Raw genomic sequence first — 17,529 nt, 5'->3', positions numbered from 1 at the left:
TCTACCAAAATCAAATATGCTTTTTCCTTTGCTAAAGCTATTTTTAAAGTAAACCTTCTTTCATACCAAAAACCAAATCAATAGTTGTTCAATAAGTAATCATTGAAATTTTTAAGGCAAAAAGTTTTTATCTGGGTGTGGGCATTTTTTTTTTAATGAAGGAAGAGAAAATTTATTTAAAACTAATTAAGAATATAGGTAATTTAAGTTATCAAAATGACTGCAGGATAGAACCTGCACAAGTAACATTTTGTCAATCATACCTTTATTGTTCACTGAACAACTAGTTTACTGCTGGGTATTACAGGACTATGAGCAAACAGAACATTTTGAAGGAATACTAATTTAAAAAGCTACTAGGTTTTAAAAATTAAAGTCCTACATAGCCCTTAAAAGTTGATTCCCACCATATTTTACTTTATCATATTCAGTGGCCTGTCTAGCATTATCTCCATATACCTGCTAAGTATAACAAGTTTCAAACAACACGTTGTATTTGTGACAGGTCAAAATAAACAGCAACCCTTACCCATGAGAACAAGACAAGTCAGTGCCTGAGTACAGTTGAGAATTATTTTCTGCAGAAAGCATTAAAAAAAAAAAAATATCCCTACTAAAATTCGTCGATTTCATGAAACTTGAGTTTTGCCACATTTTGTCTTTTTTCATCTAACACACAGTTGTGAGGTTGAGACCAGACAGGGAAAAAGCATGATATGGATTTGTGGTGCTTCCAAAGCTGGGAGATGGTGGTGTTTGTATTACCACCACATTAAGCACATAACCAAATTACTCTCACCCACATCTATGGTTAGTTTTCAAAGGAGGCAATATTATCTATTCCAAGACAATGACACACACACACACACACACACACAATGTTGTTTGCAAACTACAAGAATAACAAGATGTAACCAGAAACTCTCCCTCCTTTTTTGAAACAAGAGAAAAATCCCATAGAGGAGGACAAAAAATATAATTAATTTAACCTCAATTAATCTGAAATGCGAGCCACAAATCCTTGATTATGAATCCCCAAGCTTGGCTATTTGTCCTTCCAAAAAGGGCACTGCAAGCAAGCTCTGTTCCCAGTGGTGCCCTTGCTCCCAGTTGGATGGCAGTGCCAGCTTCTCGGTGGTGGAAGCCAGCTGGAGGATCCAGGAAGACCCACGGTTTGCCCAGTGAAGCGGTCACGAAAACACTGGAGAGCCACGTCACTTCTTTGTGCTCCTGGGGAAAGAAAGGGCGCTCGGCCGCTCAGGGACACCCTGTCCGAGATGGTGACGCATCTTTCTCGGTACATTGAGAGGTGGCGGCGGGCGGGGGGTGGGGTGGGGAGCAGCTTATTACTGAACTAAATGTTTTTATTGATCGCCCTTGAGTCAGAGCTCACTGACCCCGCAAACCATAAATGGCTCTAGCGCAGAACTGTCATTTCCAGGCAGCAAGAGGAGATCCTGGATTAGCCCAAGACACCTCGCCCGAGGCTTTCTCCCCAGTGCCTGCACCCACCCGCTCCGCCCCGGGGCCCAGCACACAGAGGGGGCCCCGCCGGGGCCTGGGTGGGGGCCTGGGTGCCGGGGCAGGAGGCAGGGCGCGAGTGCCGGGGGCGCGCACACACACACACACACACACACACACACACACACACAGTCGGTGGCCAGAACGCGAAGCGGCCGCGGCGCGGGTCCAAGAGCACAAACGACTGCTTTGCAGCATTCCCATTAAACAATAAAGCGAGCTGTAAAGCCTCAGGTGCTGTGTTTGTTGTGCCGTCTGTGGCGAGCGGTGGCTCCGGCAAGGGCGAGCGGGGCGCAGTGGGCCGGGGGAGCGCCTCTTCGGCTGATTCCAGGCACAGATAAGGAGCCGCCGAGCCACCAGCTCTGTCTAGACTCGCGACCTCACAAGTCAAGCGCCTTGTTTGGATTAGCCCTCCAGATCTGCCAACCTGATCAACTCCTGAAAGAGAAGGGCCCAGCAACACCCTCTTTTCCTCTCCCGGGCCGCGACTGTCCCTCCTTCAAGGGATCAAGGGCTGATCTGCCCGCAGGAGTCGCGGGGCTGGTTAGACCGGTGTCGGGTCCCCGCGTCTCCGCGCCCACCCACCCACGGGACACGCACCAGAGCCAAGAACCCCTAGGGAGGGGTCGGCCAACATAAGCAGCCACCTCAATCAAGTCCCTCAGCAACGCCACCCCGAAATAAACAAGAACTTTCAATCAATGGGATGGAAAGAGGATCCCAGGCAAGGAGAGGGCGAAGTGGAATCTCCCACAGGACTGTCCTGAAGTGCGTTTCCCCCCACCTGGCGGAGAGCAATCTTATCCCACGTCGATCCAGGCGTTGCCTTTTGGAGGGGAGGATGGGGGGCTGGGGGGGATGGGAGGTTAGGGAGGGGACAAGGTTTTCTGTTTTAGAAGGCTTTGCTTATCATCACGGAGCGCTTTCCCAAAGGGTAATTAGGCAGAAAGATTTGAAAAAATAGATTTTTAAAAAAATAAAGAATCAAGGAGTCTTTAAGTGAGGCTCTGGGGAGACACTGGCTTCTCCGAGGCACAGAAACTGGCTTCTCAGAGCTAACAGCTTAAGCGCCATAAAAATTAAAGGATGTGATAGTAACAATGCTCACAGCAAACACTCAGCAGCGTTCCCTCCCGCCCCTCCCCCTCCTTTGCTCCCTGTGAACCAACTTCTCTGTCTACACTTCAGAAGTCCCCGGGAGGTGTGGAGAGATCCTCCATCACGACTTGGGACATTGTAAGCTGTGAAGTTTATGTTTGTGGCGCCTGGGCTCAAACAGCCATTCAGTGGCTTGCTCAGTTATCAAGAAAACAACAATCAGAAAAGATCAGTAAACAGACTCGGCTGCCAGCGCCCTGAATTAACTACTTGCATTTTAGTTTAAAAATATTGACCCACACTGTACAAGTTAATTGTTTTTATTTGAAATAGTTAACGAGAATTCGAGATTTGGGGCCATTTTCAAAAGTAAGACTTTTTAAATAAAGGTACATACACACGCAAAGATCCTTTACCCTTTTCTCTCCGCACTTCCAAAGAAGATTGGACTTCCCTTGTGACTAATCTTTAATTGTTGATAAGCAGAAAAGAAGTAAATATAGTCCTTAATGAATAAAACTCAAGCATAATTTGGATTATAAATCTCTCTTACAAAATTTGACTAAACTTTACAAATAAAAAAAAATTAGTACTTTCTGCTTAGTTTACTTGTACTAGGGGTGGGATTAAAAACCCAAACTGGTTGAGTTATATCCAAACTTAGCTCTTCTGGTGGTTTGGACAGAGTTTTAACTTTTTCTTCTTCTTTTTTTTTAAGGAAATGGAAAAGACTAAATAAATCCATATGGGATTTACAAGAGATTTTTCAATGAGAACAGTCTTATGGTTTAAAGAGTCAAGGTGCTAGGGAAATGCCAAGTACTTCTATCTTAAAAGTACATTGTCTTTTAGCTAGTAGTCAAAAGGCTGAGATAGACCAAGAAAGAGGTAAATGCAATGAGTTTAACAAACTTATTAGGGTGAATAGCAGCAGAGCATTACAGTCATTTATTTAATCTTGAATTTAAAAAAAAGAAAGAAAAGAAAGAAAGGAAGAAAGGAAGAAAAAGGAAGAAAGAAAGAAAGAAGAAAGAAAGAAAGAAAGAAAGAAAGAAAGAAAGAAAGAAAGAAAGAGAAAAAACCTTGTGAATTGGTAAGTGGGTACACACACCCACGAAGAATGTCAAATAACCAGAAATGTTATTTCAACGAAGAAAAAGTCTCTTCAAATATGATTCTAACTTAGAAAGGACCCTTTTTTAATGGTAAGGAAACCAGGTCCATTTAATGAGAAGGAAAGAGAGACAGTAGACTGAAACAGAAGTTGTTATTGCTTTGAAACAATGAGGGGGGGGGTATCTTCTCTGAGTATAGATATTGATATGGATTGCCTGATTGAAGGAGAGTGTCCTGGATGTTTTTAGTTGCATTAAGTTTTAGCTTGCAGAAGCTGGAGGAAATGAGTCATAATGTCCAGAAGGAAGAATTCAGAGTAATAAGGGGAGGGAGGATCAAAGATAATAGCAAACAGGAGGAATTTCATTAGAAGAGCACAGCTTAAAGCTAGGTCTCCAGAGGTGTGCTGGGAAAAGGAGAGTATGTGCAAGAGATGGTTTGCAAACAAGGAGACATTTCAGCTACACATTTTAGCGCACATGCTGAGGAGTCTAGAAGGGAACACACCTTTCATATGAATAATACAAGAACTAGAATGCTATCGACCCATCAATCCATTCTCAGCCATCAGGCAACAAATATCTTGAATCTAGCAAGTGAAACCAAATCGTTCATCACTCCCTTCCCAAATTACTGTACTTAAATTCAAGCTGTGGACCTCAGAATAGGCTGACATCTATATATGTAAAACATCATCTCCTTCCCCACCCCTCCACCCCCCCCCCCCAATCTTGGGAATAATTGTCAGGATGAGAAAGCATCACAAAGATGTGTGCCTCACTTTAAGTCCTTCCGTTGCATTCAAACCCTAAAAGTTTCTATTTCCCATCTAACCTATACAGAGTCCACCAGAGGCTACAGCTGGGAAAGGGCACGTCATGGTTTCCAAACTAAGGCTTGGGCCTTTAGCAACTATGCAGACACCAATATTCACGTTGACCTTGCCATCTTTGCACTTATCAGTTAGCTATCCCAGGTGTCCTGGGAAGAAAAAGGAAAACTGAAAAGGTGGGCAAATAATGAGTCTAAAGGTAAAAGAGCCAAGTCTGATAGGAAGGATTAGGGAGAGATGGGAAACGAGAGAGAGAGAGAGAGAGAGAGAGAGAGAGAGAGAGAGAGAGAGAGAGAGAGAGAAATCTTTCCAGAAGATCTGTGTGAGATAAGGCGCAACTCCTGTTTTTCTCAACTGAAGACCACAAGCCATTATTACCGCGGGCCAAATTATTACCCCTCGGTGAAGAATTAGACACAACAATCAAAGTAATCAACGGGCATGTCTAATGCACTGTAACATTTTCAATGCAAAGTTTGTTTTCTCTCTGCCCCCACGTTAGAGCCTGTAATTAACCCGTTATGTAGAACGACGCCAAACAAAAGGCTAATTGAGGCTCGCTTCCCGACTTGCGGCAGGTTCGGAGAGGGTGAAAGCAACTGGAGAGCCCGGGGGCCGCGGGGCTCACCCGGTCTCCAGCCGGGCCTCCACGCCGCCCCGGTCAGGGCCCGCAGGGGCACGCGCCGCCAGACACACCACGAGGGGACGTTAGCCCTCGTATTTATTAAGAATTGTCACATACTTAAAACGGCATGACACTCGCGCATACAAATGAACCCAGTTTCTAAAGAGTCAAAGTATCATCCGGGGGGTGGGGGAAGAGAAGGGGACAGGGTGGAGCCCCAAATCCTAGCTCTACACGGCAAACCAAGAAGCACCAAGAAGCCTGATTTGGGGCAGGGCCCTTCACGTACCCCTGGGTTTGGGCGCCCACACTGGAGCTGCTGCAAAACCCGGGTGGAGGTGATGGGGTGGGGGGCAGCGCTGGTGCACGCCGCTCCGACCGCGGAGGGGGCCTGCCGCAGCCCGCGGCTCCACGAGGAGCCTCCCCCGCGCTCCTCCGCCCCAGCCGGGCAGCCCTTAAGGGTCCCGGAATCGGAGTCGGGGGAGGGGAGGGGGTGGTGGGGAACAGGACAAGAAAAGACCCACGCTCACTGGTCTGGGAATTGCTGAGAAAACTCTCCCCTCGGCCTGCTCTTCCTGCGCAAGTAAAGCAGCATTTCTCAATCGGCTGACAGCTGCCCCTGGTAAATGATGGGCAGAGCTCACTGACTAGGCGGAAAGGCTCTCTCGCAGCAAGAGCTGAGACTGGAAATATAGGTCATTTCAACAATCCTAAGCAGGAGACTTTGGTATAAAGCACTTACTCCCAGAAAATAAACGAGTGACTCCGATTCAAAACCCATTTATGCAGGACCCTCTTCCTATTTGGGGTAGGGTGGGTCGGGCAAGAAAAGAGCCAGGAGGAGGAAGGAGAGGTGGGGGTGCCGGACCGGGATAGCCCCTCATTTTCAAAAAAAGGCAGTTAACATTATCACAGCTGAGAACCAAAGGCTTCCAACCAGTTTTGATTCAACTGTTAAAATGCAAACTGCAAGTTGGACCTTAACTATTCGCAATAAAATATCACACCTATTGTTATGTCAGTTTACCCCATGCACATGCAGTTCTTAATTTCAGACATTTTAATGGCTTACTTGTAAACATATAAAAGAGGGACCCTGGATCACTGCATTTATTTATTTATCTATGCCAAACGTTTATTAGTGAAATAGTCCTGAAGATATAATTCTACATATGGCGCTTTGATTTCACATAATATTTAAGAAAAAAGACAAAACACATAGAATTAGACATATAATTCAAAGACCACGGTATAACCTTTATCTTTTTCTTTTTTACTTCAGCAAACAAAAAAAAATGTCAAATGACATGAAAAGTGGCAAGTCTTTCGACAATAAATAATAAATTACTTTATAATTTTTGCAATGCAAGAGCAAACAAAAAAAAAAGTTTCCTTTTTTTTTTCCTCTTTATTTCCAGAGAGAGAGAAAACAGTCATTTTAACCAATAACTATACACATCTTTGGGGGAAAAGTTCGTGGACAGACACAAGTCAAACACAATCCCGAGACGCTTGTGGCAAAATAGAGGTAACCTTGTTGCAATGCTTTATAAGTTGGTTTTTAAATTTGAATTCAAAAACCTTTAAAGTCGCTTCAGACTTCTTGATAGAGGATGGATCTCAAAAAAAAATAAAATAAAAAAAGAAGACGACGACGAAGAAGGGGGAGGGGCAAAAGTAAAAAAGAAACCAGCTACAGGACATGCTAAGAGACCCAGGATTTCAATTAACCCCTTGTTAAAGTCAACTAAAAACATCGCAAACCAACGCAGCTCCACCTTCCTGAAAGGACTCTTTCAGCCAAGGAGGCCAGTTTCTCTTCCTGTTCATTTGCTGGAGCTCCTGTTTGGCAAGGCAATGACCAATATAGAAACAGCACCATTCAGAATAGGATGGACTAGAAAATCTCTATTTCTGCTTTTTCTCTAGATGTGCAGTGAAATGAAAATGCTTTTTTTGAGATCCTTGAATATAAATCCTCTACGTTTTAAAAACGTCTTTTTTTTTTTTTTTTTCAGTACTCCTAAGGTCATTGGATAGCGTATGTTGGGTTTGGGTTTTGTTTGTTGTTTAATTCTAGTAAAATCCCATGATTGTCTTCACAGTGTTGCTACCATATCACCTTGTCATTAAAACAGACTTCGTGCATTTCATGGAGCATTCATTTCTCGATTCAGTTTTCATTGACTGGGTCGTTAAATACTTTTGTTTCGGAGTTCAACATTATACTTTCCCACTTTCTCCAACAGGGAAAAAAAATACATCTGAATGAATGTTCCTCATGCCTCAATAGGACTGGCTACCATGCTGTTAGGTGTATCTGGGAGCTGAGAGGACATCGACGCCACTTCACTGCCAGTGGAATTAGAGCCCGGTCCTCCTTCTGAAAAATTCACCTGCATAGAAGGTTGAGAAATGAATAAAGGAGGCTGCGATTGTATTCTTAAAAGGATTATAAGCTCATCATATGTGTATAGGTACGTGCAAGTGTTTTTGTGTGTAGATGGATATGCAGATAAAGATCTACATGTATAACTGAATTTTAACAGGCTTAAAGAAAGCCCACAAAGAAAAGAACTTGAGAAAAAATCCTCTCGCTTTCCCATCTTTCAAGAGATCTCTGTTTTAACTGAAACTGAATTCCCAACATTGTGTTGCGTTAAATTATTTAAGGACAAATGTGTTTCCCACTGTAAAATGGCATCGCAACTCTACCATGCATGCTCGAAATAAAATTATCCTGCTGGCTACATGTTGCCCTGGGAGCAGGCAAGTCCTCAGTCTCCAGGCATCAAAGCCTCTCTTCTTGAGTTGGAAAATCCATAACACACGCTCAGATCGCTCAGATCGTGTGACAGGAGATTCAGAAGAGGCTCCACAGAACAATGATTAACTCCTCAGAGGGTTCACAGCGTGGGCTTTCTTCCTTGTTGTTGGTCCTGCTGCCTTTTGGCCTTTCTCTCTTTCTCTTTCTTTTTCTCTCTTTAAATCAGGCTCTTCCTTCCGAGAGGAGACCCATATATTATAACGTCATCGCATTATAAATATCTGGCTCCTTCTTTTAAACCGAAAGTATTGTGTTGCTGTTGGAAACCTCTTTCTCCACTCCACCCCTATACCCCCCTCCTGCCTTGGCTTCCCTCCCACTACTCTCATCTAACACTAAAGTTTTAGAAGGTACAAACACTTGGCTGCCCTGAACCCTCCTCTGACTTGCCTTCTATGATCCAGGTTTTGCTCAAATAACTCATAAGATTACTCTCACTTTAAATAAGTTCTTTTGCCTAATTCCAGAATTTGCTTTCCTTTCTATCCTATTAAACTTTCCCATGGAGAGGTCAAGGGGCTTCTCAAATTTGCCTAGCCTCTAGACTGGCCCACTTACAAATGTAAACCTGGACCAAGTCCTTGTAACCACTGCCTCTGGCCTATTACCTAACTGTCGCCACAGAGAAAGAAAATGTTCTCCAGGTAAATGTGAGGGTAAAAAACTAACCTCAACTAAAGTTTTACTTCCAAAGAAAGGAACAAGTTTTTAGAATAGATCTGGTTTTTATAGAAGAAAATTCTACAGGACCATTGACTATTTAAGAAAAAAAATAGGTGTATATATGCCATATCACAAAGTATATATATCTAATACTCTTGTTTATCTGGACCCTTAAGCCTTTTGTAGGCATATGGTGAGTTAATTTTCTCTTCTCTGGATGTATGAAACATACTAATGCTAACAGGTTTTTACGTGCTGTCTCTGATTGGTAGAACTCATGTTCCTTTGGCTATACATGCCCCACAGTATGAGACTGTGCATAACATCTGAACTCATACACTTAAAATGTTAAAGTAATCCTACATTTTAGATTAGGATGGTCCCAGAAAGGGGTATTAATAACAGAAAGTATCCATCATGTCTTTAAATAACTGAACTCTTTATTGATATATTTGAAAATCATACCCACACAGGTGCCTGCTGCTCATTGATAATAACATTGATTATGTCTTACAACATTGGTTATTAACATAAACAGCTCAATTTAGGTCTTTAAATACACCATTCTCTAGGAGCTGAGGAGAGAGTAAATTTACTAATTGCTGATCAAAATGACAAGGTCTTCTAAAAGTCCCTTCCAGCTCTAAAAGTCTAAGATATATGATTTTGCAACCCTGTACACCTTCCTATGCATGTCTAGTTAATTAGACACCTTGGAAGTTATCCCTCAAAGCAGGCCCAGTTGAGAGAAAATTCAACCTATATGGTCAAATTATGAACTCAGAGAAAGGACTCACGAGAAGTTTGTTTCCCTTGAGCGCTTGTCTCCTCTTCATCAAGCCTCCTTCATCTCTCCCCAGCCTTGGGGCCAAGGAAGCACCCTCCCCTCGGAATCTTTCATTGTGTGACAGTTAAACCAGAATCTTCTTTTTGTTAGAGATTCAGCTTCCTCACTCTGAGAGCTGACACTTACCAGTTGCTGAAAAGCAGGCTGATCTATGTCACTCTGCAAGGCGAAGTCACTCAGTACTTTCCAAGGCGGCTGGTAACTTTGCACCTCCACTGGGTTTGCCTGTAAGCCACCATCGTGTCTCTCTGGACTGGCAGCCACCATGGGAGTTCCTGTCATCCCCTGGATATTCTGTGAATAGGCCCCCCCAATCCCAACACGTTAATGACCAAACTCCCTCCCTCCATTGTCCGCAGAGGCTAAGCAAATATACCCTAGCATTATCTTATCTATATAGTGGCCACTATTGACTCAGTTAATCTGCTGCATGTATGGATATTAGCCAGAGGGTTTTTTTTTTTTTTATTGTATTTTGTTTTTCTGCTTCTGTGGGTGGGACTAGTACGTCTGCTTGGAATTTGCTAAATTAATTTCTATTCTGACTTTCTCCTTTCCCTTTAAATCCACATTTTATCTCAGTTCCTCCCATCTGCCTTCACAGGCGGTAGCGTCACTGGGGCAGAAAGCTGCAGCCTCTGGACACGGTGGGTTTTCTGGGCCGTTTCAGTTACACTTTCTACAGGCAAAGGCACCTCTCTTCACAGAGCCAACCCCCACCCCCAAGCATTTAGGTCTGGCTACTCTTGTGCTACTACCAACTTAAAAAGTGCCCCGGCACAGGCTTGGCTGGCCTGCCAAGTTTAATGACAGCAGGGGTTTTATGGGATTTAAAAATAGGGCTGAAGCGGTAAAAAGAAAAGAAAGAGAACCTCTTTAGTTTAACTCAACCAGAAATCCTGGTGGAGTGGGTGCTGCCATGGGCTTGGGATGACAGTGGATAATAATATCTCTGGAGGCCTGGACTTGAACTAGAGTAGAGGGTGTCCTATCTTCGCAGGTCACCTTGGTGGATCTCACTGGTCTGAAGGCACTGAGGCAGGCCTTGTCAAGATTCAAGCAACACACCGAGAGGGTCCACCACCAGGACAACCCACCCATCCACCTCTGAATTAGACAGGGAGCCAAGGAGGTGTCTCTCTCTCTCTGGTGCCTGAGGAACTGACAACCTGAATGCTGTCAGAAAGGGTCAGGCCTTGCTGCCCCCTGCTCAGCAGTGCAGGAGTGTTTGCTGGTGGGGGACAGGTTGAAGGGCACAAGTCCACTCACATGGGCCGGGGGTGGAGGCACAGGGCTCTGCACTGGGCCCTTGCCAGTTGCTTCTCCCCTGGGGCCTGGGCCTGGCTAGAGGAGGTAAGGGGCTGCTGGCTTTTGCTTTTGAGCAGGAGGGAACCCACTTGCAGGCCAACCTAGGCAGTCCTTTGCACCTCGTGCATTTGCTCTGCTCCCCACTCAAGTTCCATATCCCTGGTCCCAGGGCCACTCACAGTTTTGTCATTGGGCTGCTGCTGCTGGAGCTGCTTCATCATGATGCTCCGCTTCTTGTCCTTGCACCGCTTGTTTTGAAACCAGACCCGGATCACACGAGGGCTAAGGCCCGTCATCTCCACCAGTTGCTCCTTCATGAGTGCGTCTGGCCTAGGGTTGGCGGCATAGCAGGTCCGCAAGGTATGCAGCTGCTTCTCGTTCAGCACAGTCCGAACACGGGTGGTCTTCTCTGGCTGCTTGTGGACGTGGGGCCGCAGGGCTGGCTGCCTGGCGGAGATGGGCTCGGCTGCGAGGCAAGGGGCGGCAAGGGGCACGGTGAGCAGTGAGCGCAGGCCTGGGTGGCTCGCCCTCCCATGCTGCTCCCAGACAATGGCCAGTGCTTTGCAGCCATGACAAACAAAGCGGGGGTGGCAGAGGTGGGGATCAGGGAAGCAAAAGGGAGAATAACATCTGGCTCTCCAACCTGAGAGGTCAATGCTGAGTAATTCAGGCTCAGAACGCAGCCTCCGCCCCTGCTCTAATCAACATAGCCTTAGCAGAGGGGCGCACTTCTCTGGGGCAGCACTGTTCAGCATTGTTTCTCCTCCCTCTTTGCCCGTCCTCATACCCAGACTGGTCCCAGGTTACAAGAGTACCCACCACCTCCAGACTCCTGGACAACAGCCACATGGGAAGGAAATGCAGAACACCCCAGTGTCAGCCAGAGACACTATACAAGCCGGGAGGTCTCTAATGCAAAGGTCAAAGAGAATTCTGACTGAAAGCCTTGAACTTCAGTTCAGAGAGGGTAATCAAGCCAAGGAGCTAAAGAAATTCAGTATTTCAGCCATAACTCCCGTCCTTGATCTTTCCACTAAATCTACCTGGCTGTTCATGAGATGGACTGACCCAGTACAAAGAAAAACCGAAACTGTTGCGTTGCCTGGGTTCGGGACAAATGACAGCTGGGGAGAGTTCTGTCTCCTGACTGCCTCCCAATATTTCCATCTCTTCTGTGTTTTCCCACAAAGCCGAGCACAGGTTGCACAGAACTGAAATTGCCATTCTGTCTTTGCCCCTGTGCAAGCTAGTCGTGTACACCCCAGAACAGAAGCCTTACAGCTTCTGAAAAAGCAGAGTGCACAGATCTGTGTTTCCCCTCCGTCAGTGTTTAGTGAGAATTGATACTTTAATAATGCCCCAGGTAGATCTATTCCTGAGCGGTAGGTGTACTTCCCTTATTCCTGAAGGGAAGTAAGGTTCTGGAAGTAAGGTTCTGCCTCCTCAGGGAAGGCCTCCTCGTGGCCAATCTTGCTCAGTTTCTACTCTCCTTCTCCCGGAATGGGCTTTCTGAAATGTATGGTACAAATCCCGCACCTCTCAGGACCCCTAGGGTCAGGTCAAAACCTACTGGGTCAATTTAGTGTTACGGGCGACAGGCCTGAAGATGAAATTCTCACCAAATCACATAGAATGAATGGTTTAAAGAGGCAGGCTCCCTTTAAAAGGCAATTACTGCAGATTAGCTTGTTGACAGTTTTAAATTACAGCTCTGCGCAATGGCCTGCAGTTACTGAGACTGTATCTTTTCACATCCACTCTTTCACAAAAGGATGAAAATAAATTTTAAAAATATTTCAGAGTGTGGGGCAGTTGCAAGGAAAAAGGATTTGAAAGACTAAATGACTTAGGGCCACCTAAGCTTCCTTCATTGGGTTAAAGGAGGAAGCTCCGGGGGCCCAGAGCTCCACCCCTTTAATTAGGCAGCGGCAGGAAGACTACCTGGCGGGGAGCTGAAGCCCATTTTCAGTAAGCCCCGGTTTGGAGGCCAAGGTAAACTGGAAGTACTGTTTGGACGTGTGTATACACGTATGCACAAGTGGTGTACATTCGTGTGTACGCATGTTTAGATGCGTACAGGTGTGCTGCGGAAGGGGAGTCTGAGGAGACAGTAAGTGCACCGAATCTTGCGCAAAAGAGCGAAGTCCAGCGCAGACTGCTCCGAGGACACTTCCCTTGGCGGTGGGCCGCTGCCGCTGCCGCAGCCACTGCCCCGTGGCTACCAGGGGGGCCGCGGGGGCCCGCGCACTGGCTGGGCCGTGCGGGTCCAGCCCAGCGCCAGCCTCCCCGGCGGCCTCCCTCCGGGCAAGGAGTACCTGCCATTTGCAGCGGCCGCGCTGGGTGCAGAGGGCTGAGCGGGTCGCCGGCGCCCAGGCTGGCCCTCTCCACCACGTCGTGGTCCGCGCGGCAGAAGAGCCCGTCCTCCCGAAGCGCGAACTCGTCCCCGGGGATGAGCTGACGGCTGCAGGCCACGCAGCGGAAACACTCGATGTGGTACACCTTGGAGCGGGCGCGCATCACGAAGTCGTTCTTGCTGAAGCCGATGCTGCACTTGGCGCATTTGATCCCGTACAACCTGAGCGCGCGGCCGGCCGGGGCGGGGAGAGAAACACGGAAAGAGGGGATCACTTTAAGCCGGCACTGCCGCGGCGCCAGATTGCTGAGGACCCCCGGCCACACGGGACCCTGAAATCTGCAGTAGCCGACCAGCTGGGGACGGGCGGAAAGAAATCATTTGGTTTCTCCCTCTTCTCCTTCTGGTCTTTTATCCTCCCTTTCCTTTCTTATGAACCTCTGTGTCTCCGTCAGTACCTCCTTAATTCAGAATACCCCTAAAGTAAAAATGTTGGACGGGTTGGAAACCTGGACCTCTGTTCTAGCCCCGTCCCAGGGTAACCCTTGCAGCTCTTTGCAGAAAGGAGGCAGGGGGGACTCTAGTAGCCACTGGCCCCACACTTTTGCCTTCCTATCTCCCAATTTCTGCTGCTAGAAATGTCTCTAAAACTGCTACAAAAAGTCCTTCCAAGAGAAAAAAGAAAGGTTAGGGGATGAGACTGTCACCCCACTCATTTGTAAATATACAGAGATGCACAAGCAGAGTAACAAAATGAAACCTCTGAGGGTTTCCAGATTCCCCTTCTGCACAATAAGCACGTTGCAGTTTTTCCCCCAACTAAAGATTTTTCCTCGGGCAACAATGTTAACAGAAAGTTTCCTTTCCATTCTTCCTTTTATTATTATATTATTTAAAATCTGCTCCTGCTCCCTCAATCTTTTACAAGTTGCTGAAGCATCTACCTCTATTTCAGTTTGCTTGAGAATCATGACCACCCAGAAAAATGAAAAGACTCACTTCTAAGGGTTTTCTTGCTCCTGATCTTTCCTACAAAGGGACAATCCTTATAGGTTCCACCTAGGCAGCACTGACTTGCCCCCCGCCCCTCTGTGTATCGGTAATAACAGAAGCGGAGGCATTCCTACAAATAGAATCCAGGAGAGGAAAAGATCCACACGAGGTGGAGGGAGGGCACCTCTCTCCCCAAAAGGAAGAAGGGCATTCAGAAATCTAAATAGTCTCTGTGTTCTGCTTTTACAACTATAGGAGTTCAAAGGGGCACACGCACACAACCGAGAGAGACTGAAGGGGAAAAGGCAAAAGCTATCGGCTCCTTCTATAAATGTGTACGCAAGAATTGGCAACGTGAAGGTCTGTATGTAATTGAGCAAAACACTATCTCCACAGGAGGAAAGATAGTCCTAGAGGTGCAAAGTGAGCTCTCCCTCTCAAGAATCTTGAGTTCACACACTAATCAAGTAAACAATGAAAACAGCTCATTTGTCAGAGGTTAGAAGGTAGATTCAAAAGTTTTTCCTCCCTCCGCCTACTCTATGTGAGATCTTCCATTTCATAGGATGAAGACTTTACCTTGCCTGTGACCAAACAATTTGGAAAATCCCTCCCCTTCCTCCAGTTCCCCACTTCCCCTATTTCCTCCCACTGCCCCCTCCCAGCAAAGTATTAATAAACCCCTACACGCACTGTTCAGTTTTACCTATCAAGATTATACTCTCTATTTCATGTTTTTACAAGAAGAAAAAGTGCTGGACACTAGACAAACAAGTAAAAATTGTGACCGCATACTTAACTCTTGACTAAACTTTAAGTTCTCAGCTCCAGAAATTCTATGCCTTACAAAAGCTAATTACTTGTTACTAGCCACTGGAGACATTTAAAAAGTATATAATATTTTGATATCATTTAACAGAATAGAGAAGGTGTTATCTCTTCTGTTTGTTATTAAAACAATAAAATTTTCTTTAGGAAGTCTACTGGTTTCCTAAGGCAGAAGATGGAATTTCTGCCGTACATATATACACAGGTCAGAGAAAATTTGAGATTTGTGAAGCATGAACTTTAGGCATAGAATAAACTGGAAGAAGAAGAAGAAGAAAAAAAAAAAAAAACTCAGAATGTTCCCTGTGTGGTTTTAGTCTTGTCAGTATGGGCAATTCGCTCATTTTATCAGTTACCAGATTTTAATGTGAGAAAGGAAGCTGTTCAATTATCTAAATATACCAATTGTTCGTAGACAGATGATGGGCAATTTGATCTGCTCTGTCTAATTCATCAGCTCAGATAAGATAAGAAAGAAAAGATAGTCAGATGTCACCAAAGGGTTAATATTTAAAAAGATTAAATTTCCGGTCTTTTTGCAGGGAGTATTTGGGTTGGTTTTGAAATTTTCCAAGAAAGCACACTTACCCTAAAAGTAAAGGGGGCAATATTTCTATTTGCACTTTCAAAGTGCACTTCTAAAAATCCTTAGGTCAAACTTTTATTTCGCCTATCGCATTGACATCTCCACAGAATTTGTCAATTACTAACAAAACACTGAACTATTGAAATAAATTGATGAACAGAGAAAAACACTGCACTGTACGATATAATAAAAACCAACCTTTAAAAAAGAAAGTTTAGAAACCCCAAGTTATCCATGTTTAAATTTCTGCCTGTTTGTTTTGGGAGGGGGAGGGTGAAAGAAGAAAATAATTTGAGCATCCCCAATTCCAAGAGCAATTAAACGAGCTTCAACGCCACCCAATTTACGAAAGCCACTACTGAGTTTGTGGGGTTTCCCCCCCCTAAAAAGTGAAATAAACAGAATAGTTTAATTTGTGCAACATCCTTAAAGATAACTTTTGCACACTGGACCCCACTAAGGCAAACTTCACAAAAAGACAAAGCGACATCAAATACGTAAAAGGGAGTGGGGAGAGACGGGGAACTCTCAGAGTTAGGGAAGCAATATAAATGGCGTACCTGATATAATCTCTTTTACAGTAGGTTTTCCCATCTCTAACAAAGCACGTACAGCTCTCGTCCAAATACTGATTACACTCCGCACATTTCAAACATGCCGCATGCCATTCCAAATCCGGAGAAACCCTCAGAATATACTGATCGTGAATTTGATTGCCGCAACCAACACATAGGGAAATCAGACGTTTTTCTGAAATGAAAATAAATACATGATTGACTAACCGTTTACTTCCTACAGAGATAAACACACTTTTAGTGTCGTTCTCTTATAGGGCGTACTCTGGGAGGTTTTTTTTTTTTTTTTTTTCTTCCTTCTCCTTCCTTTCTTTCTCTCTCCTCTCTCTCTCTCTCTCTCTCTCTTTTAAAGAGTACTGCACTTTGGGATGGTAATTGAAGTGTGCCATCAAAACCCTGACTCGTTTTAAAAAGGAGGTGGAATCTATGTAAAAATGCAGATTTGAATAGTCTACATTTGTAAGCCTAGCACGCAATCAAACCCGTTCATTTTGTATTTCTTGCCCCCCCTCACCACCACCACCACCCCTCCTCCCTCTTTGCCGTAATCATTGGGAAAGATTATGGAGAAGTCAAGTCAAAGAAAAGGTTTTGACTAGCAGCGTTAAGGGGAACGCTTCTATTTTCCACGAAGCGCGCTCCTCTAACAGCACCTAGGGCTGGATATTGTTAGCAAGAGCAGACATCCATACAGTTGTCACTCGTTCTCTCTTGCGAGTCTAATGCTAATTCACATCTCCGGGTACTGTATGTACGGGCGGCACCTTTTGCAACAATATAACCTCCTCGGAGAGCTCCGGGGCCCCGAGGAGGAAACCGCCGCCCAGCACCGCCAGTAGCGCTCGGGTCCTGCAGGGCGCACAGGCGAATTCAAACGCGAGGCACGAGCAGTTTCCCGAAGATCGGAGCCGACAGCGAGCATGCAGGCGTGGCGGCAAACCAGAACCAGCCACCTCTCCTCCTCCTCCTCTCCTCCTCCTCCTCCTCTCTGCAGGCAAGGACTCCAACTCGGACGAGCTCCTGGCCCCCGTGCCCGAGAGAGACCCCCGCACAAGAACAGCACACCGAGCCCCGCAAGGTAAAATAGCCTCTTACTTTTTGGTGGATCTCCCATGTCTCCCATATCTGTAAGAGGGAGTAATGTCCACAGTGAAATGGTGGTTGTACAGTTGGAGACCAGCCACAGACAGGATGCTGGAGCTGTGGCTAAGTGGGAGACAGTGGCCCGCGGGGCTGCCGAGGCGGGGGGGCCGCTGCCCGGCTGCGCCGCGCCCGCGCGGGTCGGGGAGTCCAACTCAAGCCGGCGGAGCTGGCGGAGCGGAGGCGCGGCGGCGGCGGCGGACTCGGCGCGGCTCGG

The 17,529-nt window shown here is 45.9% G+C and overlaps 1 protein-coding gene across 2 annotated transcripts; it reads right to left on the bottom strand.

The window, feature by feature from the left end:
- Positions 1-6,267: 6,267 nt before the first annotated feature.
- ISL1 (ISL LIM homeobox 1) lies at positions 6,268-17,529 on the bottom strand. Of its 2 annotated transcripts, none has more exons than XM_041747120.1 (6): positions 17,268-17,529; positions 16,158-16,347; positions 13,153-13,412; positions 11,017-11,303; positions 9,656-9,754; positions 6,268-7,588 (listed from the first exon to the last, which is right to left on the bottom strand). In XM_041747120.1, the coding sequence occupies exons 1-6, from the start codon at positions 17,293-17,295 to the stop codon at positions 7,472-7,474; spliced, it is 981 nt and encodes a 326-aa protein (XP_041603054.1). In that variant the 5' UTR covers positions 17,296-17,529; the 3' UTR covers positions 6,268-7,471. The 2 variants fall into 2 exon arrangements, with proteins under 2 accessions (XP_041603054.1, XP_041603053.1); XM_041747119.1 differs by having other exon boundaries at positions 6,269-7,588; positions 9,656-9,823; positions 17,268-17,526.

Source organism: Vulpes lagopus, chromosome 3 (genome assembly GCF_018345385.1).
Source record: "Vulpes lagopus strain Blue_001 chromosome 3, ASM1834538v1, whole genome shotgun sequence".
In the NCBI taxonomy this organism is placed as follows: domain Eukaryota; kingdom Metazoa; phylum Chordata; class Mammalia; order Carnivora; family Canidae; genus Vulpes; species Vulpes lagopus.
This window is presented reverse-complemented; position numbering and strand designations above follow the sequence as displayed.